We start from the raw sequence: 16764 nt of genomic DNA, 5'->3' as shown, positions 1-16764 counted from the left end.
AATACATTTCTTATATATAAAATCTATATAATACATTTTTATATATATATATACATATATATAAATCAAATCTCATCTCCTCATACATTATATGAGTGTGTACATATATAAAAGAAATCTCACAAGGTTGCCAAACAACATTTGTGAAAAAAATGTAGCCCAACTGACCTTTAAAAACCTTACATTTCTATTTTAAACCTAATTTTAAGTCTTGCCCTCAGAGTGAACAAGCAGCTGCTCAGGGGCCTTGTGGGTCCCTTCAACATGTGATTCTGTGAAATTTGAAATAAAGACCTGAAAAAGGGGAAGTTGAGCAGCTCTAAGTACCCTGAACAAAAATATTGGTTGGTTCTAAGAGAACTTTGGGAAATATTGGGTCATTAACAGGCTCCCAAATGTAGTTTTTGAGCAAGGAATGTGAGGCAAGAAAAAAAATAAAATTACAGCATCAGACACAGCAGGAACAGTCACCGGGAATTCAGAAGAGTCCAGAGAGGTCAACACAGTAAAAAACAGCTCAGGAGTAATAATTTAATTTAATTTAGTGAAATTTCAACATATGACAGCAGCCTTTGGGGGAAAATATCTCAGGAGTGACAGTAAAATGAATGAGAACACAGACCACCACAATCAAAAAGCAATGAGAACTGCAGAGCAGGATAAACACAAAATAATTCCACTAAAAAAAAAAAAAAAAGGGGGGGTGGGTGGGGGTAACTTTGGATACCTCAGGATCTAAGGAGGCTGCAAAATGCAAAGCAGCAGCAAAAAATTTTACACAGAAAGCAGGGAGATGACCTGACCCTGTACTCACTGGTGGAGAGGGATTAGGATGCAAGTTTTTCAAGGTGCTGAAGGGGACATTAAAATGGACATAAACTCAACTGAATGTTAAGCCTGGCAATCAGGATGGAGAAGAAAAGTCAGCAGTGAGAATTAAAGCAGGAGGTGCTCACAGAAATGGTGAAGTTCAGACAAACAAAAACGATTTTTTGGCCTTTTTTATAACTGTAGAGTGCATGTTTTTAACAGTAATATAGAAACTTTTCTAGCAAAGCTAGAAAAAAAACCTGTAGGAAATGTTAGGAACCAGAATAGCCATTTACTATAAAACAAAAAGAAAAAAAATTGAGGAATTAAGTGTATTAGTGCACTGACAGCAAATATTTGCAAAGCCTCTCTGCAAGTATTTTTAAATTCATGGAGCTTTCCAGAATTAAAGCTTTTCCAGGAAAGGCAGAAGTGGATTTCTCTCTGGAACTCCAAGTTCCAGGATGTGACTGGTTTGCAGATTGTTTCTGCAAAAGCAAAAAAAATCACAGAGTCATCACTCCTAATGCCACACCAGCACATTCATCTGCAGCTGCCACTGCTAAAATATGGCTTTTATTGATTCCTAAATTAAACTGCATGTTCCACTCTCTGTGGGATGGGACCAGGTCCATCAGCACCTCTGAAAAGGACATAAGATTACAGTCAATTTATTCCTATTTATCTCTATATTGTTTCTTTTTATGTTCCTTTATCGAAGGGACATTTTGATCTTATGCCTTTCTTTAAAAAGAACTTTCACTCCACATTTTGGAAACTTTGAGGACTGTTTACTGCATATATTGTCTCCAAAATACCTTTTTTTCCAGGAATACCCTATTTACCATGTTCAGAGATTTTTGAGCTTCAAACTCTTGGTCTTATTATTATTTTTTAAACTGTAACAACAACCTGAGTTTAAAATGTAAGAGTTTTGTTTTTTTTTTCCTAACAGATTAATAAACAGTTAACAGTATTTTATCCAATTAACCTACTAATCTAATCTAAATATAAATCTAATCTAGATAAATATCTAATCTAAATACATCCAATCTAATACAAATATTTAGTATTTCATCTAAGTTATTTAGAGCTTTATCTTTTCCAATGAGATAAAGCTGTAATATTATTTTAAGATGGAGTTATAATATTATTTTAAGACCTATGGCCTGAGCCAAAGCTTTAGAGATTTAGAAATTCATTAACTCTTTGAAAAAAAAGGATAATTTAGCAAGCTCAGTCCAAAGCTTAATTTTTATATGGGAGATGCAAACTTTTCTATCTGTTGCCTATAGTTCAATTATAATAAATAATTCAACAATAAAAACTATAATAGTTTTGCAAGCTAAAAAAAAAAATAAAAATCAAAATACCACTAAAAGTAACTGTGCCCAGTGTGGGCAGTGGATGTAATTAATGTTCCTTGGAATTGGTTTTCCTCAGAAATGCCAACATGGAAGTTTCTCTGTAACATTAACAACATTCTCCAAACAAATGTCTTGTTTTATGGGCAAATCATGAAGATTTGACCTTATAAAGAAAGGATTCATTTGTTTGTATTCTGCTTTGTTACAACTGACAGAATTCCAGGTGACACAACCAGCCCAAACTGGGATTTTATGGGATGGATCTGGTGTGGTGTATTGTTAAAAATAACAGTTCCAGACATGGACATTAAATAAACAAAAAAACCCTACAAAACACAGAAGGATCAGAAGGAGAAAAGCCAGTTGAACGTGGGTGGGAGTGGTTTGGGTTCCAAAAAGATGGAGAGCACTTCAGAACTAAGCTGTGGCTCGGGCTAAAGATCCCAAACAACCTCCCTTTGTACAGACTTTGGGTGGAATGAGTTCTCATTTTCACTTTTGAACTGGCATAAACGGAGAAGGGATCTCAGAATCGGGGGGAGGAAAAAGAAAAACCCAAGACAAGTGGGTTATCCTTTAAAAGCTGAAAGCCCTGGATCAACGGGAGCTTTGCTTTACCTGCTGCACGTTCGTGTCCGAGGGTCGGCTCTCGAGCTCTTCCTGAAGACGTTGACTCCTCCTCTCTGCCTGGAGTAGCTGGTGTTGGAGCTGCAGGAACTGTTCCTTGGGCACCACGGCACAGCCTTGCTGCTGGAGCTCCCAGGAATGCGGGCTCTGGCTACGCATCCCGCTGGAGCTGGAGTGGAGCATCTGGAGAAGAGGGGAAAATAAAAACCAACCATAAATCCCCCGTGGGCACGGCGGGACCTTCCAGCGACGCTCCAGACATCGGGCTGCTTCTCAGATTTCTTGTGGGCAGCAGAAACAAGCCTGAACTCAGCAAGAGAAGCTCCACAGACAACTTTTTTCCAAGGGGAAAAAAAAGATGCAGCTACATGCAGCTCTAAGGGAATTTGAGCTTTGATCCACCATTTCAGACCTGAACGATAAATCCACCGAATTTCTGGTGAAACCTGTCAAGGTTTAGTTTAGGTGAGCTTTAATTTAGTCCTCCTTAATTTTCCATTTTTATTTTAACCTCCATCTCAGCAGCTCTTCTAAAAATAGCACCTTGTTTACAAATAAAAGCACTGAAGTTGTGCTGGTTGTTTCTAGTCTTAAATTTAGGATGGAGAGAGAATATTCTCCAAGCACAACAAATTTTCAGGGCCATTTATGATGACTTTTGATTCCATTAAATTCAAAATTCAATATTTAAACCCCTATGGATCTTTCCATATGTTCACTACTAACTGTAGAAGTATTGAGAGCTAAGGAAATAATAATAATTCTCCACAGGAAATAATTTAGATTTTTTTTTTTTTCAGACTAAAGTAAAACCCAGGTAAGTAACTCACAGTTGTAAGAGTTTATAATACTAAAGAATTCCAGACCTGCACAGTAAAAATAACTGATGTTTCAGCTTGAATTTGTATAACATCAATAATTTCTTCCCCAGCTGATAAATTCTCACTTGTTGTCCCAAAACCATTACTCTGTTCCCTTAGGAAAAGGTGTATAAGATTATCTTAGTAGTTTTAATTTCCCTTTCACAAGTGGTTTTAATTTCCTTTCACTCATGGTAAAATTAAGCCTCAATTTGGAGTCATATTTCAATGGTTGAGTTCATCTATAACTATATTTTACAATGGTGCAGCTCTTCTGTTACCACCTCTAGATCTCTGCTGGCCCAGGTAAACAGAAAATAGGTTTATAGGTACTTTAAAATAAAACTATTTGTATTTTTAAGTTATCTGGGGGGGTGGTTGTCTTGAATCAACTTGTATGGAAAGGAGCTGTTCTTCTCCTGACAATACAAAGAGTGAAAATAATGAGCTTTTTGTGGAATTTCTTTAGGGGTTCCTGCCCTGCTGTGAAGCACACGAGCATCTAATGAAGAAACAGTCAATCAGTGTTAACAGCATCTTAAAAAACAAATACCAGGGAAACAATAATGAAAACAATATAGTCCTGCTGTGTTTATCTGTGGGGGGAAAATAAAAAATGGAGCAATAATGAACTTGCTAAACTATTGGGATGATGCCAAGTGGGATCACAGAGCAGTTAATTTAGGGATACACTGGACAGTCTGGTGGAAAAGCATGCAAGTACCAGAGGTAAGTATGCAAACACCTTCAAACCTCACAGTCAATGGGTTAGTAGGCAGCCACTTTTCATTTTTTCCACTTTCAAATTTAACTGTTTTTTACTTCAGTTGGGTTATTTCTCTCCATTTTTCAGGCAGTGCCTTTAGGAATTTTCAGCTTCTGGAGGCACAGAATCAAATTGCACAGACAGCCCAAGTGAAAAATCAACATTGAAATGAATAGTGGCTCCTTTATTTAAAAAGATGCATGGGATAAAAGGAAAAACCCATTAAAAAAAAGAAAAAAAAGAAATGTTTTCTCCATGCTGTGGCAGTACATCAAAAATCGTTGCTCTACCTTCGCACACTATTTCAGAAAGAGAACTGCACCCTTCTCTGCTACTTCCAACCACTGAGTTCTAGCCAGGTTAGCCATGAACAAAAGGAGAACAGGCACAAAAGAGAGAGTTAGAAGGCACAAAATGTTACATACACACACCTGCCTGGAAAACATTAAGAGGAGGAACAAAATCCCACGTGCTTGAAATACACATTTTAAGCAGAAAACTCAATTCCCTGCTTGGTGCTTATACTGAAGGGTTTAACAGTGCTTGGCATTTTCCCAAAGCTTAATTAAGGCTATATAAATAAAAGCACAGGGAATATAAACAGTCTTTTCATTAACTTGTCAAAATCTCGTACTCACTAATCAAGTTTTCACAGTTTTATAACCAATTACATCGTATATTCAGCATAATGTTTCCTACTTGCTGCCTTGATGAAAAACATGAAGTCTTTTAATAAAGTGTTGTAAAAGCCTCATCTGGAAGATGCTTTGATTTACAGCAAAAGCCAAAATTGTAATTTTCTTTTTTTTTTTTTTTTAATGTTATGTTATAAACTCAAAGCCAGGACATCAACTGAGAGACAACTCAGAGGTCTGGGCTGACCTTAAGGCTCACACTAAACACAGTTAAGCTCTGCCCATTCCAAGGATTCCTCACAGTTATACAGTTTTAATATCCAGCATAATTTGCAGCCTTTGGAAGAATCTCAACTGAAAATTTCAAGGCATGAGTGGAAACAACAATTAAATGTATAAATTGCTGATTTATCACAATAATATAACAAGGCTTAAATTCAGCAAATCACTCCCACAGTAAATAAGAACAGGTTTCCACATTAAGAGCAGCATCACACAAACATTAGTCAGGAAATCTGAGGTGACAAGTTTTAGGAAGGAAGAGGGAAGTGTTTGCCTTGCCTCAAAAGCACAGAAACAAGTTTCTTTGCTATTTGCTTTTACATCTGAAGCCTTATGTGAATTATGATGAGCCACAACATTTGTCACACTCACATCTTGGTCATGAAAGATGAAGTTAAATATTAGGAGAGATTAGTTCTTCCAGTTTCAATCTGTTTTCTCTGTTCCTACACATCTAGAAGCTGTTTTAAAACAAATCCCCAGGCAGAGTGAGACAGGGATAAAGCCCCACAGTCAACACTGATTGAGAAGTACCTCCATTAACTGATCATCCAGCTTGACTTGCTTTTTCCTTAGCCCTTCATTTTCTGAGCTGGTTTCCAGTTCACGTTCCAGAGAATTCATCTGACTGATCTACCAGAGACAAGAGAAGTTTCCTTAGAAAAATAGCAGTTGGTTATTTTATCTGGGTTTTTTTTTAATTTTTTCTCCCCAATACTCAAGTCATGAGCCATTAAATATAAAGACAATTCAAGACTAAAAAACCAGGACTGTCTGGACAAATGTCATGCTTTTCCACAAGTGAATCTCACCCTGCAGATGCACAGGGCACAGTCAGCTCCTTGGGACAGGGTTTGTTTTTTTTTTAAGAGAGACAAAAAGCACAAAACTGGGAGGAAAAGAACGAAGTTACAGCTTGTCACTTCACCACCCAAAACTAACCTTCCTGTTTGCAGATGACAACTCCTTCTGCAGCTGCTCACACTCTCTCTTCAGGCTCAGTTTCTCCTGCTCTATGGCTTTGACAATGCCTGACTGGCTTTGATGCTTTTGGTGCTTTAGGGAAAGGATTGTAGATTCCAGCTGTCGGATCTAAAGGCAAGAGCAAATGTGGAAAGATGTTGCAGGTGATCCAAAAAAATCTATTTGCATCTACTTCATCTACAGTACTGAGCAGCAATTGATTTTAGATTCACAGAGTCCCAGAATGATTGGGTTGGAAGGGACCTTAAAGCCCAGCTCATTCCAACCCTCTGCCATGGGCAGGGACACCTTCCACTAGCTCAGGTTGCTCCAACCTGGCCTTGGACACTTCCAGGGATCCAGGGGCAGCCACAGCTTCTCTGGGCAAATCTGGGGTACTTTTGACATTTTAGCTTTGAGCATCTTGTCCTCCTTTCCCTTTCTCTTCCCTTCCCTCCCTTCCTCCTCCTCATAATCTGCCTATTACTGTGAGCCAAGAAACTGCACAGGAAGAATGCTGGGAATATTAAGAATCTTTTTTTTTAAAAGAAAAAAATGAAAGGGTGTTAACTGGAAGTTGGACCAGAGAATTAACGGGAGAAGAATTAACGGGATTTTCTTTTAAAGAAGAGAAATATCCAAAGGGTGCTGTGGAGTCTCCACCTCTGGAGATATTCAAAACCTGCCTGGATGTGATCCTGTGCAGGGATTGCTCGAACAGGGGGTTGGACTGGATGACCTGCAGAGCTTCCTCCCAGCCCCAGCCCTCCTGTGATCCGTCCCCTTGCTCCGGTTACCTTCTCCCTGGAGTGAGCCAGGTCTGTTTTAGTGCTCTGCACTTCCCTCTGCAGCCTCTCATTCTCCTGCCTGAGCAGGCTCTGCTCCCGATGATCCGTCAGCTGCTCCACTCCATCCCAGTGCATTGGCCCCTGCTGGTCCTGCAGCCCTGGGGAAGGCACAGCCCCTTCCAGAACCCGATTCTTAAGACAGACAGAATTGCAGGGTTAGGCCTTAAACAAAGAAGCAGATATTTCCTCTATTCAGGTGGGTTTTACGTGGACTTTTGGTACCTGCAGACTCTAAAGTCGCAGGATTCCCGTTTTCCTCCCAGCCTACACACTGTTTTCCCTCCTAAGAAACCCAATGTGCAAAGCCCAAGTGCTTCCCTCCACTAAAATCATGGATAATAACTGAGTGCAGAACAAGTGCACAGAGTTCAACACCACAAAAATAAAAAAAAAGGCAATTTGTGCTCTGTTTAGAGCAAAATAGGACTCAGTATTATATATTAGTCAGTAATAGCTGTAATTTAGTTCCTGTTGTACCATTCTGAAACAGCCTCTTTTCCATGTGGACATCAAATATTCCTTAATTACAGGGCAAACAAGCCAAATTACTAACTGAACCCATAATATCAATCCCAAGACTGCTGTCTACAGCCTCCTCCAGTTACAAATCCTCATTAGTTCAGAGAGGCTGGCATAATTCTCTACCTTTCAAAACTAAGTTGGACTGGAAATTAGATCCTCAGTCAATTAGTTTGTTAATTTTTATAGTTGATAGGTGCAAATTCATGCATTATTCATAGAATTGGGTTTGGCAAAAGGTTTCTTTCAGGGAAGGATGAAAACTCAGATGGATTGACCTTTACAGTCGACGCTTAAAATAATAAAGTTTTCTAAAAATCAGTTTAAAATCCGCACATTATATACAATACACAACAATTAAAGCTATCTTTTGAGGCCCCTGAAGCCCTTTACCTTTTCACTGGTGCTCTGCAGTTGCTTGTGCAGCGACACCACCTCTTGTTTCAGAGTTTCCTTCTCCTGCTGCGTCACCTGTAAGTCGGATTTCAGTCGGGACACTTGGAGGTTGGTGCTCTGCAGCGTTTCATCAAGGCTCTGAACCTGTAACAAGCAGGAATCAGCTTTGCTGGACCAAGATTTCCTGTCTGTGGACCAGGTGCCACATGTGTTTAGGATCTCTGATGGAAGGAGTGAAGGTACAACGCTGATAACCCCCCCTGAAAATGGTAAATTGAGTTTCTCTCTCCAATTCCCTGACAGGAGGGTGGAGCCAGGTGGGGGGGTCAGGTTCTGTTCCCAGGGAACAAGTGGACAAGAGGAAAATGGCTTCAAGTTGCACCAGGGGAGGTTTAGAGTGGATATTAGGGAAAATTTCTTCGTGGAAAGGGTTGTCCAGCCCTGGCACAGCTGCCCAGGGCAGTGGTGGAGTCCCCACCCCTGGAGGGATTTAAAAGCCCTGTGGATGTGGCACTTGGGGATGTGGGTCAGTGGTGGCCCTGGTAGTGCTGGGGAATGGTTGGACTTGATCTTAGAGGGCTTTTCCAACCTTACAACTCTATAATTCCAAATGATTTTCCAACTTCCTGTTCCAAGTTAGCAGCCATCCACCTTGAATACAGACACAAGGCTGCATTCAACAGAGACACCTTCCAGCCCTGAACATTTGCTGGGACGTGCTGGAAGAGATGATTTCCCTTGAATTATTTATTCCTCCTGGCAGCCCATGGCCAAGGAGAGTGCTCAGCCAAGCAGCCCAGATGCTCACACCCCTCTCCTGCACCAGGAGAGCAGGAGCAAAGTTTCTGCAGTATTTTAGGAACAACCAGGCAGAGTGAATTGGCAAAAGTAACTTGGCTGTGGGTGCAAAACAGCATCACTTTTTTGGGGGGGGGGGGAGGAAAAAGTCTCTTGTTCCATTTAGAAGTTTCCTCTTGTCCTTTAAGAACATCACTCTGAAAGCCCATCAAAGCAGCCACTCTCAGCTGCACCACATCTTTGCACACATCAGAAGGGGGTTTTAGGGAAAGAAAGCACCACGAGAGATGATCAAAATGCTTTTTATCTAGGGTTATAACAAACAAACAAATCACTATTTTGTACCTTTTCCTGTGAGATGGTGAGCTGTGCTTTCAGTGCCTGACTCTGCTGTTCCCAGGATTTCTGCTCCTGCTTCAAGCTGCTAATTGCACTCTCTAAGCAGCTGACTTGAGCTACCTGCAATGAGATTACACAGGGAAGCCTCACTCAGGATTTTCTCTAACTCAGTTTGAGGGTTAACCCAGAGGGAGTTACAGCCACACAAAGAAAGCAGAAAAAAAAAAACCCTCTCAGCTCCCAGCCTGAATTTCCACACAACGGGATCATTATTTACAGTGTGCACATGAGTTACTCTGCCCAAGTTCAGAGTTACAGCATGTTAAAGCTGCAATAAAAGTCCAAGAACACTGTCTTCCTTGTCCTGCTGCAGTATTTATACCCAGGCCTCTCTTTGCTGCAACGTTTGGAATTTTCTACATAATCAAATTACAGTAAAGCTGTGCTCCAGAATTTAAGATTTCCTCTCTCAGACCAGCTAGGAAAAAAAAAATCAAAAATCAAAAAAAAAAATCAGGCAATTCAGCCTTTATCTGGCTTGAGGGTAAGGAAAAACAAGAGATCCAAAGTAGTTTTACAGGTTGTGGTGATACAGATAACGACACAAGAATTTTAAGTGATGTGGATCTGCAGTTCTTTCTTACCTTATCAATACATCTGTTCAGTTCCTCGCTCAGGGCTTCTTTCTCCTTCTGCAGCTTTTCATTTTTCGTAATTAAGCTCGAAACTTCGTTTTGGAGCTCAGAGAGATCAGGGCATCTGGGCAGCTGTGGAAAGCAAACCCCTCACAGTTGTGTTTCTGTGCTGCTGCAGAAGTTGGCAAGCAAGTCGTGGGATCATGGAATGGTTTGGGTTGGAAGGGATCTTTAAAGGTTCATCCTCAACTATCCCAGGTTGCTCCAAGCCCTGTCCAACCTGGCCTTGGACACTTCCAGGGATCCAGGGGCAGCCACAGCTTCTCTGGGCAACCTGTGCCAGGGCCTCCCCACCCTCCCAGGGAGGAATTTCTCCCTAATATTTAATCTAAATAGACATGTGTGAAAATACGTGGAGGGAAAACCACTGTACTGCTGACTTCTGATCCTTTCCCCAACTGAGCACTCTGCCTTCTCCCAGGCTCTCCTGCCTTTCCTCACTCCATCTCCTGCCTCTAATTACATCCAGCCACAACTCACTCATTACTGAACAGGCCTCAGCTGCTTTTGCTTTTTAAGACCATTATCAACCCTGAGCATTGGGTGTCTCAAATGAGTGGTTTGCACAGAAAATGACTTTGTGGAGCCCTGATCAGGGAGGTGACTCATTTGTAGCCTTCATTATCTGTGTTTATTAGCATATATTTACAGCCAGTTGAACTGTGTTTATACAGGAGATAACTGAGCCCTCCAGGAAATTATCTCCACCCGTATCTCCAGATGGATTTAGCAACAGGAATTCTCTCTGAGAGGACATGCTGGAAGAGCTCAGCCCTTAAATGGAGCTATATGGGTATCACCAATTACACAGAGAAATGTTCTCCTGTGGATCCCATTTGCCCTGTCTATTCCTTGATTAGAGCTTTAAATCTCTGTGCTTACCAAAGCTTCTCCCTGTAGATCCACCACTGCCAAAAGATTTTTGGCAAAGTCTAAGTGAGCCCAACCTCACTTGAAACAGAGACTGTTTCAAGAGGAGTTACATTCCCTTACTTTTATGACCTTTCTTTAAAGAAGTTAAAAGAAATTAAACTTTTCTCAACCCAGAATACATTAAAAGATGGTGAGAATTATCTGACAGCACTCAAATGGAATCACAAAATGGTTTGAGTTGGAAGGGATCTTAAAGACCATTTCATTCCACCCCCTGCCATGGGCAGGGACACCTTCCACTAGCCCAGGTTGCTCCAACCTGTCCAGCACTTCCAGGGATGGGGCAGCCACAGCTTCTCCAGGCAATAGGATGTCATACCTGTTTTGTCTTCTCCAGCTCCTGCTTGAGGATGTGGTTCTCCTGCTCCATTAGATGAGCTTGAACCTTCATCTTTGACACCTCCACCTCCAGGGACGACACCAGATTTGAGGACTGCAAAAAGCAAAGGGCTCAGATTTCAGTTCAGGAGACTCACAGGGTACCAAAGGCTAAGCAGAGGATGCTGCAGCCAGTGAGAGTGGTTAGAGCTGGGATGGCACTGGATGAACACAACAGCCATGCTGGGAAGGTGCAGGGAAATACCTGGCATCGTTTTCAAGGCCAACCTGCACGTTTTTACCTCCTGGCTTTTGGCTGCTGCCAGGCTTTCTTTCCTGCCCCACACAGGAATGTTTAAGCCAGAACTTAGCAAAGCTCAGCTCTGAAACCCCCCACACATCCCAAGACAGGGATGCCCATTCCATAGCACCTGGAAGTCCAACTGTCCCAGTATAATCCTGTACCTTTCTTTTGGAGTTTTCCAGTTCCTGTTTCAGTACCAGTCTCTCCTTTTCCCATTCTTCCAGGGTACATTTTCCCTCTTCCCTCTCCTTTTGCTCGAGCACCCTTGCCAGCTGTTGATTGAGATCCTGCACATCTGCCTGATTTTTGGAGTTCCTCTGGCTCAGTTCTGTATTTTCAGAGTCCAGCTGTTGGTTCCTGGTCTTCAGATCTGCCACCTGAGTGGGGACAGCAGTGTCAGCTATGACTGATTTTCCACTGGGAAGGAGGTTTTTAATATTTCCTTTCTATTAAGGGGATTAAAGATCTGACAAGTGTCACTCCAACAGTGACTCTGACCAGTTAATTGGCCTTAATTAGACCAGTTATATCAGTCACCCAGCACAGCACTGTTCCTCCTTCCCTTTGCCATGCTGATGTGGATTTTGAAGGTTATCCTAGTAGGTTATTCTAAGAAGAATTTTCCTCAGCAATACATGAATGTAAAAGCTACTTAAACCTTCTACTTTGGCCAGCATAACAAACCACCCTTAAAATAAAAGTAGCAATCACATGGATAACAGCTGGCAGCATTCCTAGAACCAGCCAGCTGGGAAATAAGCAGAGGCTGAGTCACATCATCTCCATTTCCTATGGGCTACTGCAAAGCATTACCCACAAAGACTACAAAACAAAGACTTAAACTTTATATTTCTATGAAATAAACTGTCCAAGTTGACTTTGGAAAGGGCTCTCAAGCCTCTGTGAGCTGGATAATTACAGCTGTTGTCTTCTCAGCAGGTCAAACAAGCCTCAAATCAACCCCAAGGAGGTAATAAAAACAGCTGTCAAAGTTTAAATTTATAAAATGGTCGTTTTCCGCCGCCTTTGTGACCATCCAAGGAACAGTTTTTATACAGTGATGGTTTCTAGAGAGAAGGTTCTGGGCTCTGACCACACACCTGCTTTTTCAGGTTCTCAACCATCTTCTGTACAGCCACTTTCTCCTTCCTCACAGCCTCTATCTTTTGCCTAAGGGAAAACAAAAGCTCATTAACATTAAAATCGCTTATGAATATATTAATTAAGATAGGACAAGAGGACACAGCCTCAAGTTGTGTCAGGGTTGGACACCAGGAAAAATTCCTTCACTGAAGGGGCTGTCAAGCCCTGCCACAGGCTGCCCAGGGAAGGGGTGGAGTTCCCATTCCTGGAAGTGTCCAAAAAACACATGGATGTGGCACTTGGGGACAAGGTTTAGTGGTGGATCTGGCAGTGCTGGGTTAATAGTTGGACTTGATGATCTTGGAGGTCTTTTCCAGCCTTAATGATTCCATGATTTTAAGAATGGGCTGTTTTTTAGCATCGTCAAAAATGATAATTCTGGATATTTATTTTTTGGCTCAGCATCACTGCTTTGCATACGTTTGGCAGGAATTCAACCCTCAAGGTGCCCCATGGAGGTCTTTTCCAGAAGAGAAGAATAAGTTCTGCACTTATCCAAGACCAAATGACTGGAATAATCTGCCACACGTGTGCCTTTCCCTGCCTTTGCTGAAGCACAAATAATTGCATCAGGTCAGTTCCTAAGTAGGTCCTGTGCTTGTGTGTGTTACTGGGTCATCTCAATGCCTACAGCTAAGCCTGGCTTCTAGGAATGGGCAGGGAAAAGGATGAGGAATAGCCTGTCAACCTGCTGGAGATTTCCAAGAGCACCATGAAACGAGCCCATTTCAGATTTGTAGAATATCTCACACGCAAAGGAGAGAAGGGATATAAACCCACTGTACTGCAGCAACAGCCTGAAGGCACCCCTGGGCACGTGCCCCACGGAATTCTCACCTCATCTCTTCCCTGGATCCGTTTAGCTCCCTCAGCTTCAGGCTGGAAGCGCTTCCTTCCTCGTTTAACAGAGTCACCTCGTTTTTCAGGACGGCGTTTTCTTCCCGGAGCTTCTCGGCCTCGCATCTGGGGCAGAGGGAGGAGACAGTGAGAACAGTTCCTGTGTAACAATCCAGGGTGGAAAAAGCCCCCCAAGCCTGAGATATACCTGTAATGCTTCAAAGCAAAGCTACAGTTGGCTTGTTTTATGTATAAGTATATTCATATTTCATGTTTCTTTAGTAAGAGCGCTCCCCAGTTCGTTAAAAAAAGGGGCTCTTTTGGCATGTTCTTGTACAGTTAAAAATCTAAAAAGCTTCTATATCTTTCAGTCCTTAAGTTACAAATAGTTTCACTCCACAATATGCAGGTTGCCAGGAAAGCAAGCTGTTTCCCCAACTGGAGCTCAGAATTCTGGGAACAGCACTGTTGGAAAGTGCCTTTTCTGTCCTCAGGCAACTGTACAGAAATAACTTAGCCACACTACGACACCTGAAAGAACAATTTCCTGCAGGAAGCTGGTGCTGAACAATAATTAAGCCACTTGTAGCCACTTTATCCATAAAAAAAAAAAAAATTCTCTTTGCTGAAATACAGCAGTTAAAAACAAGTAGGTAAAACCTATGATACTCTCTGTGTTATAATGGTATTTACCATATCAAACACCTAACTGGGGACAAAAAGCCACTATAATTCTCTTGTATTAACTTAAATATTGAGGAAAAGCAGAAGCCCTTTTAGCATTTCAAATTACCATAATTCTCCAGTATTAAGTGAAATACTGTGAAAAATAGGAGCAATTTCAGCATTCCGAGCAACACTCAGGACTAGAAGGGAACAAACGGAGTGAAGTGATATTAGTAAAAGCTAAAAGCAATCTGGAGGTGTTACCATGGATTTTGGACATGGAAATACAGGGGTTTCTGTATTATAAACTACACACTGTGATGGTGACTACGTCCACAGGACAGCTGGCAGGTCGCTCCTGGTTTACCACTCGGGTTAGGTCGTGGTCAGGGAGAGAAAGCCACACACATTTATTTATTTATTTATTTTATTCCAGCGGTGGTTTATCCAGGATTAGAGGAGTTAGGAGTCCATGGCACTGCTTGCTACTCAAGAGTTAGACTAGAGTGGTTAATGCAGGAGCCGTGCAGCGTGTGGAGCGGTGGGTGGGATCGGGGTTAGTGTGGCTACGGCACGTCGGTGCAAGACTACGTTACCTCAGGATATCAACCTTCTGCTGCAGCTCAGTGCACGTGCTCTGCAAGCCCTGTGTCACCACGCTCCTCTCCTCGCCCTCGCCGTGGAAGGACACGGAGTTTGGGATGCCCGGAGCAGCCGCCTTCTCCTCCTGGTCGGGATTTTCCACCAACGCCCCTCTCGCCACGCCGTCGCTCTGGGAATTGTCTTGCTGACCTGGGAACGCTGTGGGATGTTCTTCCAGCTTCCCACCTCTTGTGTCACTGTGCAAATCCACGTCTTGCTCTTGGACATCTTCCAATTCTGTGATGTTTTGGAGGAGCTGCGTGTTTTCCTCCTTGAACTCGACGCTTTCCAGCTTGCTTTCTCCCCGTTTGCAACGAAGGCTTCTCAGCCTTTCCAGGTTGTCTTCTAGCACTTTATTCCTTTCAATTAACTGCATCATTTCAGCTTTCAGCTCCTCGTTTTCCACCTGAATTTCTTCCTGCAGTGACAGAAGTTCAGCCTGTGCCATGGATCTGTCTTCCAACTCTTCGACCCTTTTCCGAAGCTGAGCTATAACGCTCTTCAGGTCACCATTTGTTGATCCAGGAGTGTGATCCAACAGGGAAGAGGCTTCACTCAGTTCTTCAGCCTTTTCAAGCTCAACCTGCAGCTTCAAAGCATCAGAAACAAACCCTTTATTTTTAGGAGCTATTCTGTCATTTAGTGGAGGAACCTTCTGCAGTCTAACATCGTTGTGTAGCATTTTTGCTCTGGGAACTTTCTCGAGATCCCTCTTTTTTGGCAGCAGAGGCACCCAAGAAAGCAGCTCTTGGTTCCTGTCACAATCCTGACTGCCATCAGCATCCAGAGCTGCTTCACTTCCTTGTATCCAACACCCCTGTGCCTTGAGTGTGTGGCCGCCCGCTCCGGCTTTCACACATCCTTCCTCCAAATCTGAATCCACCTCCGTCAGATCTTCCAGGTCTGTGCTGTCAGCCTCCAAAGGTGGAAGGACATTTGAATCCATTCCCTTCTCTGCATCTTGACAATCACTGGGCAACCCTTCAAAACTGGGATCCATTCCCTCTGGTTCTGAGAGGGAGTCGGAGCAGCCGGGACTGGGAGGTCGTTCCCGCTCCACGGCTCGGAGCCGGTGCTGCAGCCTGAGGATCTGGGCAGCCATCCTGACATTCTCCTTCACAGCCTGCTCGTGCACCTTCTGCAGGCTTTGGAGAACTTCTGCATCGTCCCCCAGAGGTGCTGTACCAGGGCAAGAAGCAATTTTGCTCTTGGCTTTTGCGTACTCGCTCTCCAGGGCCCTGTAATGGCTTCGTAGGGCGGAAAAACCACGCGCCTCCCACTGCAGTTTCTGTATTTTCCCTTGAAGGGCTGAGATTTCCAAACTCATCTCTGCCTTTTCTGTCTCTGCCCTTGCACAAATGTCTTTGTTTAAACTCTCCAGAGTGAGAAGTCTGGAGTTGAGCTCCTCTTTCTCTTGCTTATACTCACTGTCCAGTCTCTCCAGCTTTTGCCTAACCAGCTTCCCATTTTCCTCCACCATGGATATTAACTCATCTTTGTCCTTAAGCTCTTTTTCATGGTCGTTTTGGAGCTGGGCTATCTTCCCCCTCAGCTTTTTCTCCTGGTCCTCGGCAGCGCTCCTCAGGTCTCGCAGCTCCTTCTCGAGCTGCTCCCTCTCGCACACCAGCTTGTTCACCTCTTCCTTGAAGTTCTTCTCCAGGAGATCTCTCTCCTGGGACAGGGCAGAAGAAACAGCCTTTTCATTTGCCAGGCTCTCCTTCAGGTGCTCGTGGGCTTCAGCGACCTCCTGAGCAATCTCATTCCTCTCAAACTCCCACTGGGATTTCTCCTCCCTTTGCTGCTCTGCGAGGTCACGCAGCTCCCGCTGGTAACGTCCTTCCAGCCTTTGGAGAGTTTCTTCATATCTGTTCACAAGCGTTTGTGTGTCCACAGAAAACTGAGTTTGTGCATGAGATGCTCTTCTGTTATAGTCACTTGCCATTTTATTCCTAAACACGGTCAATATAAAATATTACTAAACTCTGGGCTACCTCAAAGAGATTCAAAATGGCTTTT

At 42.9% G+C, this 16764-nt stretch overlaps 1 protein-coding gene across 8 annotated transcripts in view; it reads right to left on the bottom strand.

The window, feature by feature from the left end:
- The window catches only part of NIN (ninein), a 63758-nt gene that overhangs the window by 9232 nt on the left and 37762 nt on the right, over positions 1-16764 (bottom strand). For 5 of the 8 annotated variants that reach the window (XM_064659632.1, XM_064659633.1, XM_064659636.1 and 2 more), the window contains 12 exons: positions 14703-16697; positions 13441-13566; positions 12561-12630; positions 11622-11837; positions 11158-11271; positions 9855-9977; positions 9217-9330; positions 8071-8217; positions 7108-7290; positions 6290-6439; positions 5882-5980; positions 2796-2987 (listed from right to left, as the gene is read on the bottom strand). In XM_064659632.1, the coding sequence (XP_064515702.1) occupies positions 2796-2987; positions 5882-5980; positions 6290-6439; positions 7108-7290; positions 8071-8217; positions 9217-9330; positions 9855-9977; positions 11158-11271; positions 11622-11837; positions 12561-12630; positions 13441-13566; positions 14703-16697 (3529 nt within the window). Of the gene's footprint in view, positions 1-2795; positions 2988-4720; positions 4782-5881; positions 5981-6289; positions 6440-7107; positions 7321-8070; positions 8218-9216; positions 9331-9854; positions 9978-11157; positions 11272-11621; positions 11838-12560; positions 12631-13440; positions 13567-14702; positions 16698-16764 lie in introns of those variants that run through there. The other 3 variants (XM_064659638.1, XM_064659640.1, XM_064659639.1) reach the window with 3 other exon arrangements.

Source organism: Pseudopipra pipra, chromosome 6, assembly GCF_036250125.1.
Source record: "Pseudopipra pipra isolate bDixPip1 chromosome 6, bDixPip1.hap1, whole genome shotgun sequence".
Taxonomy (NCBI): domain Eukaryota; kingdom Metazoa; phylum Chordata; class Aves; order Passeriformes; family Pipridae; genus Pseudopipra; species Pseudopipra pipra.
The sequence above is the reverse complement of the archived record's forward strand: the minus strand, read 5'-3'. Positions and strand labels throughout refer to the sequence as shown.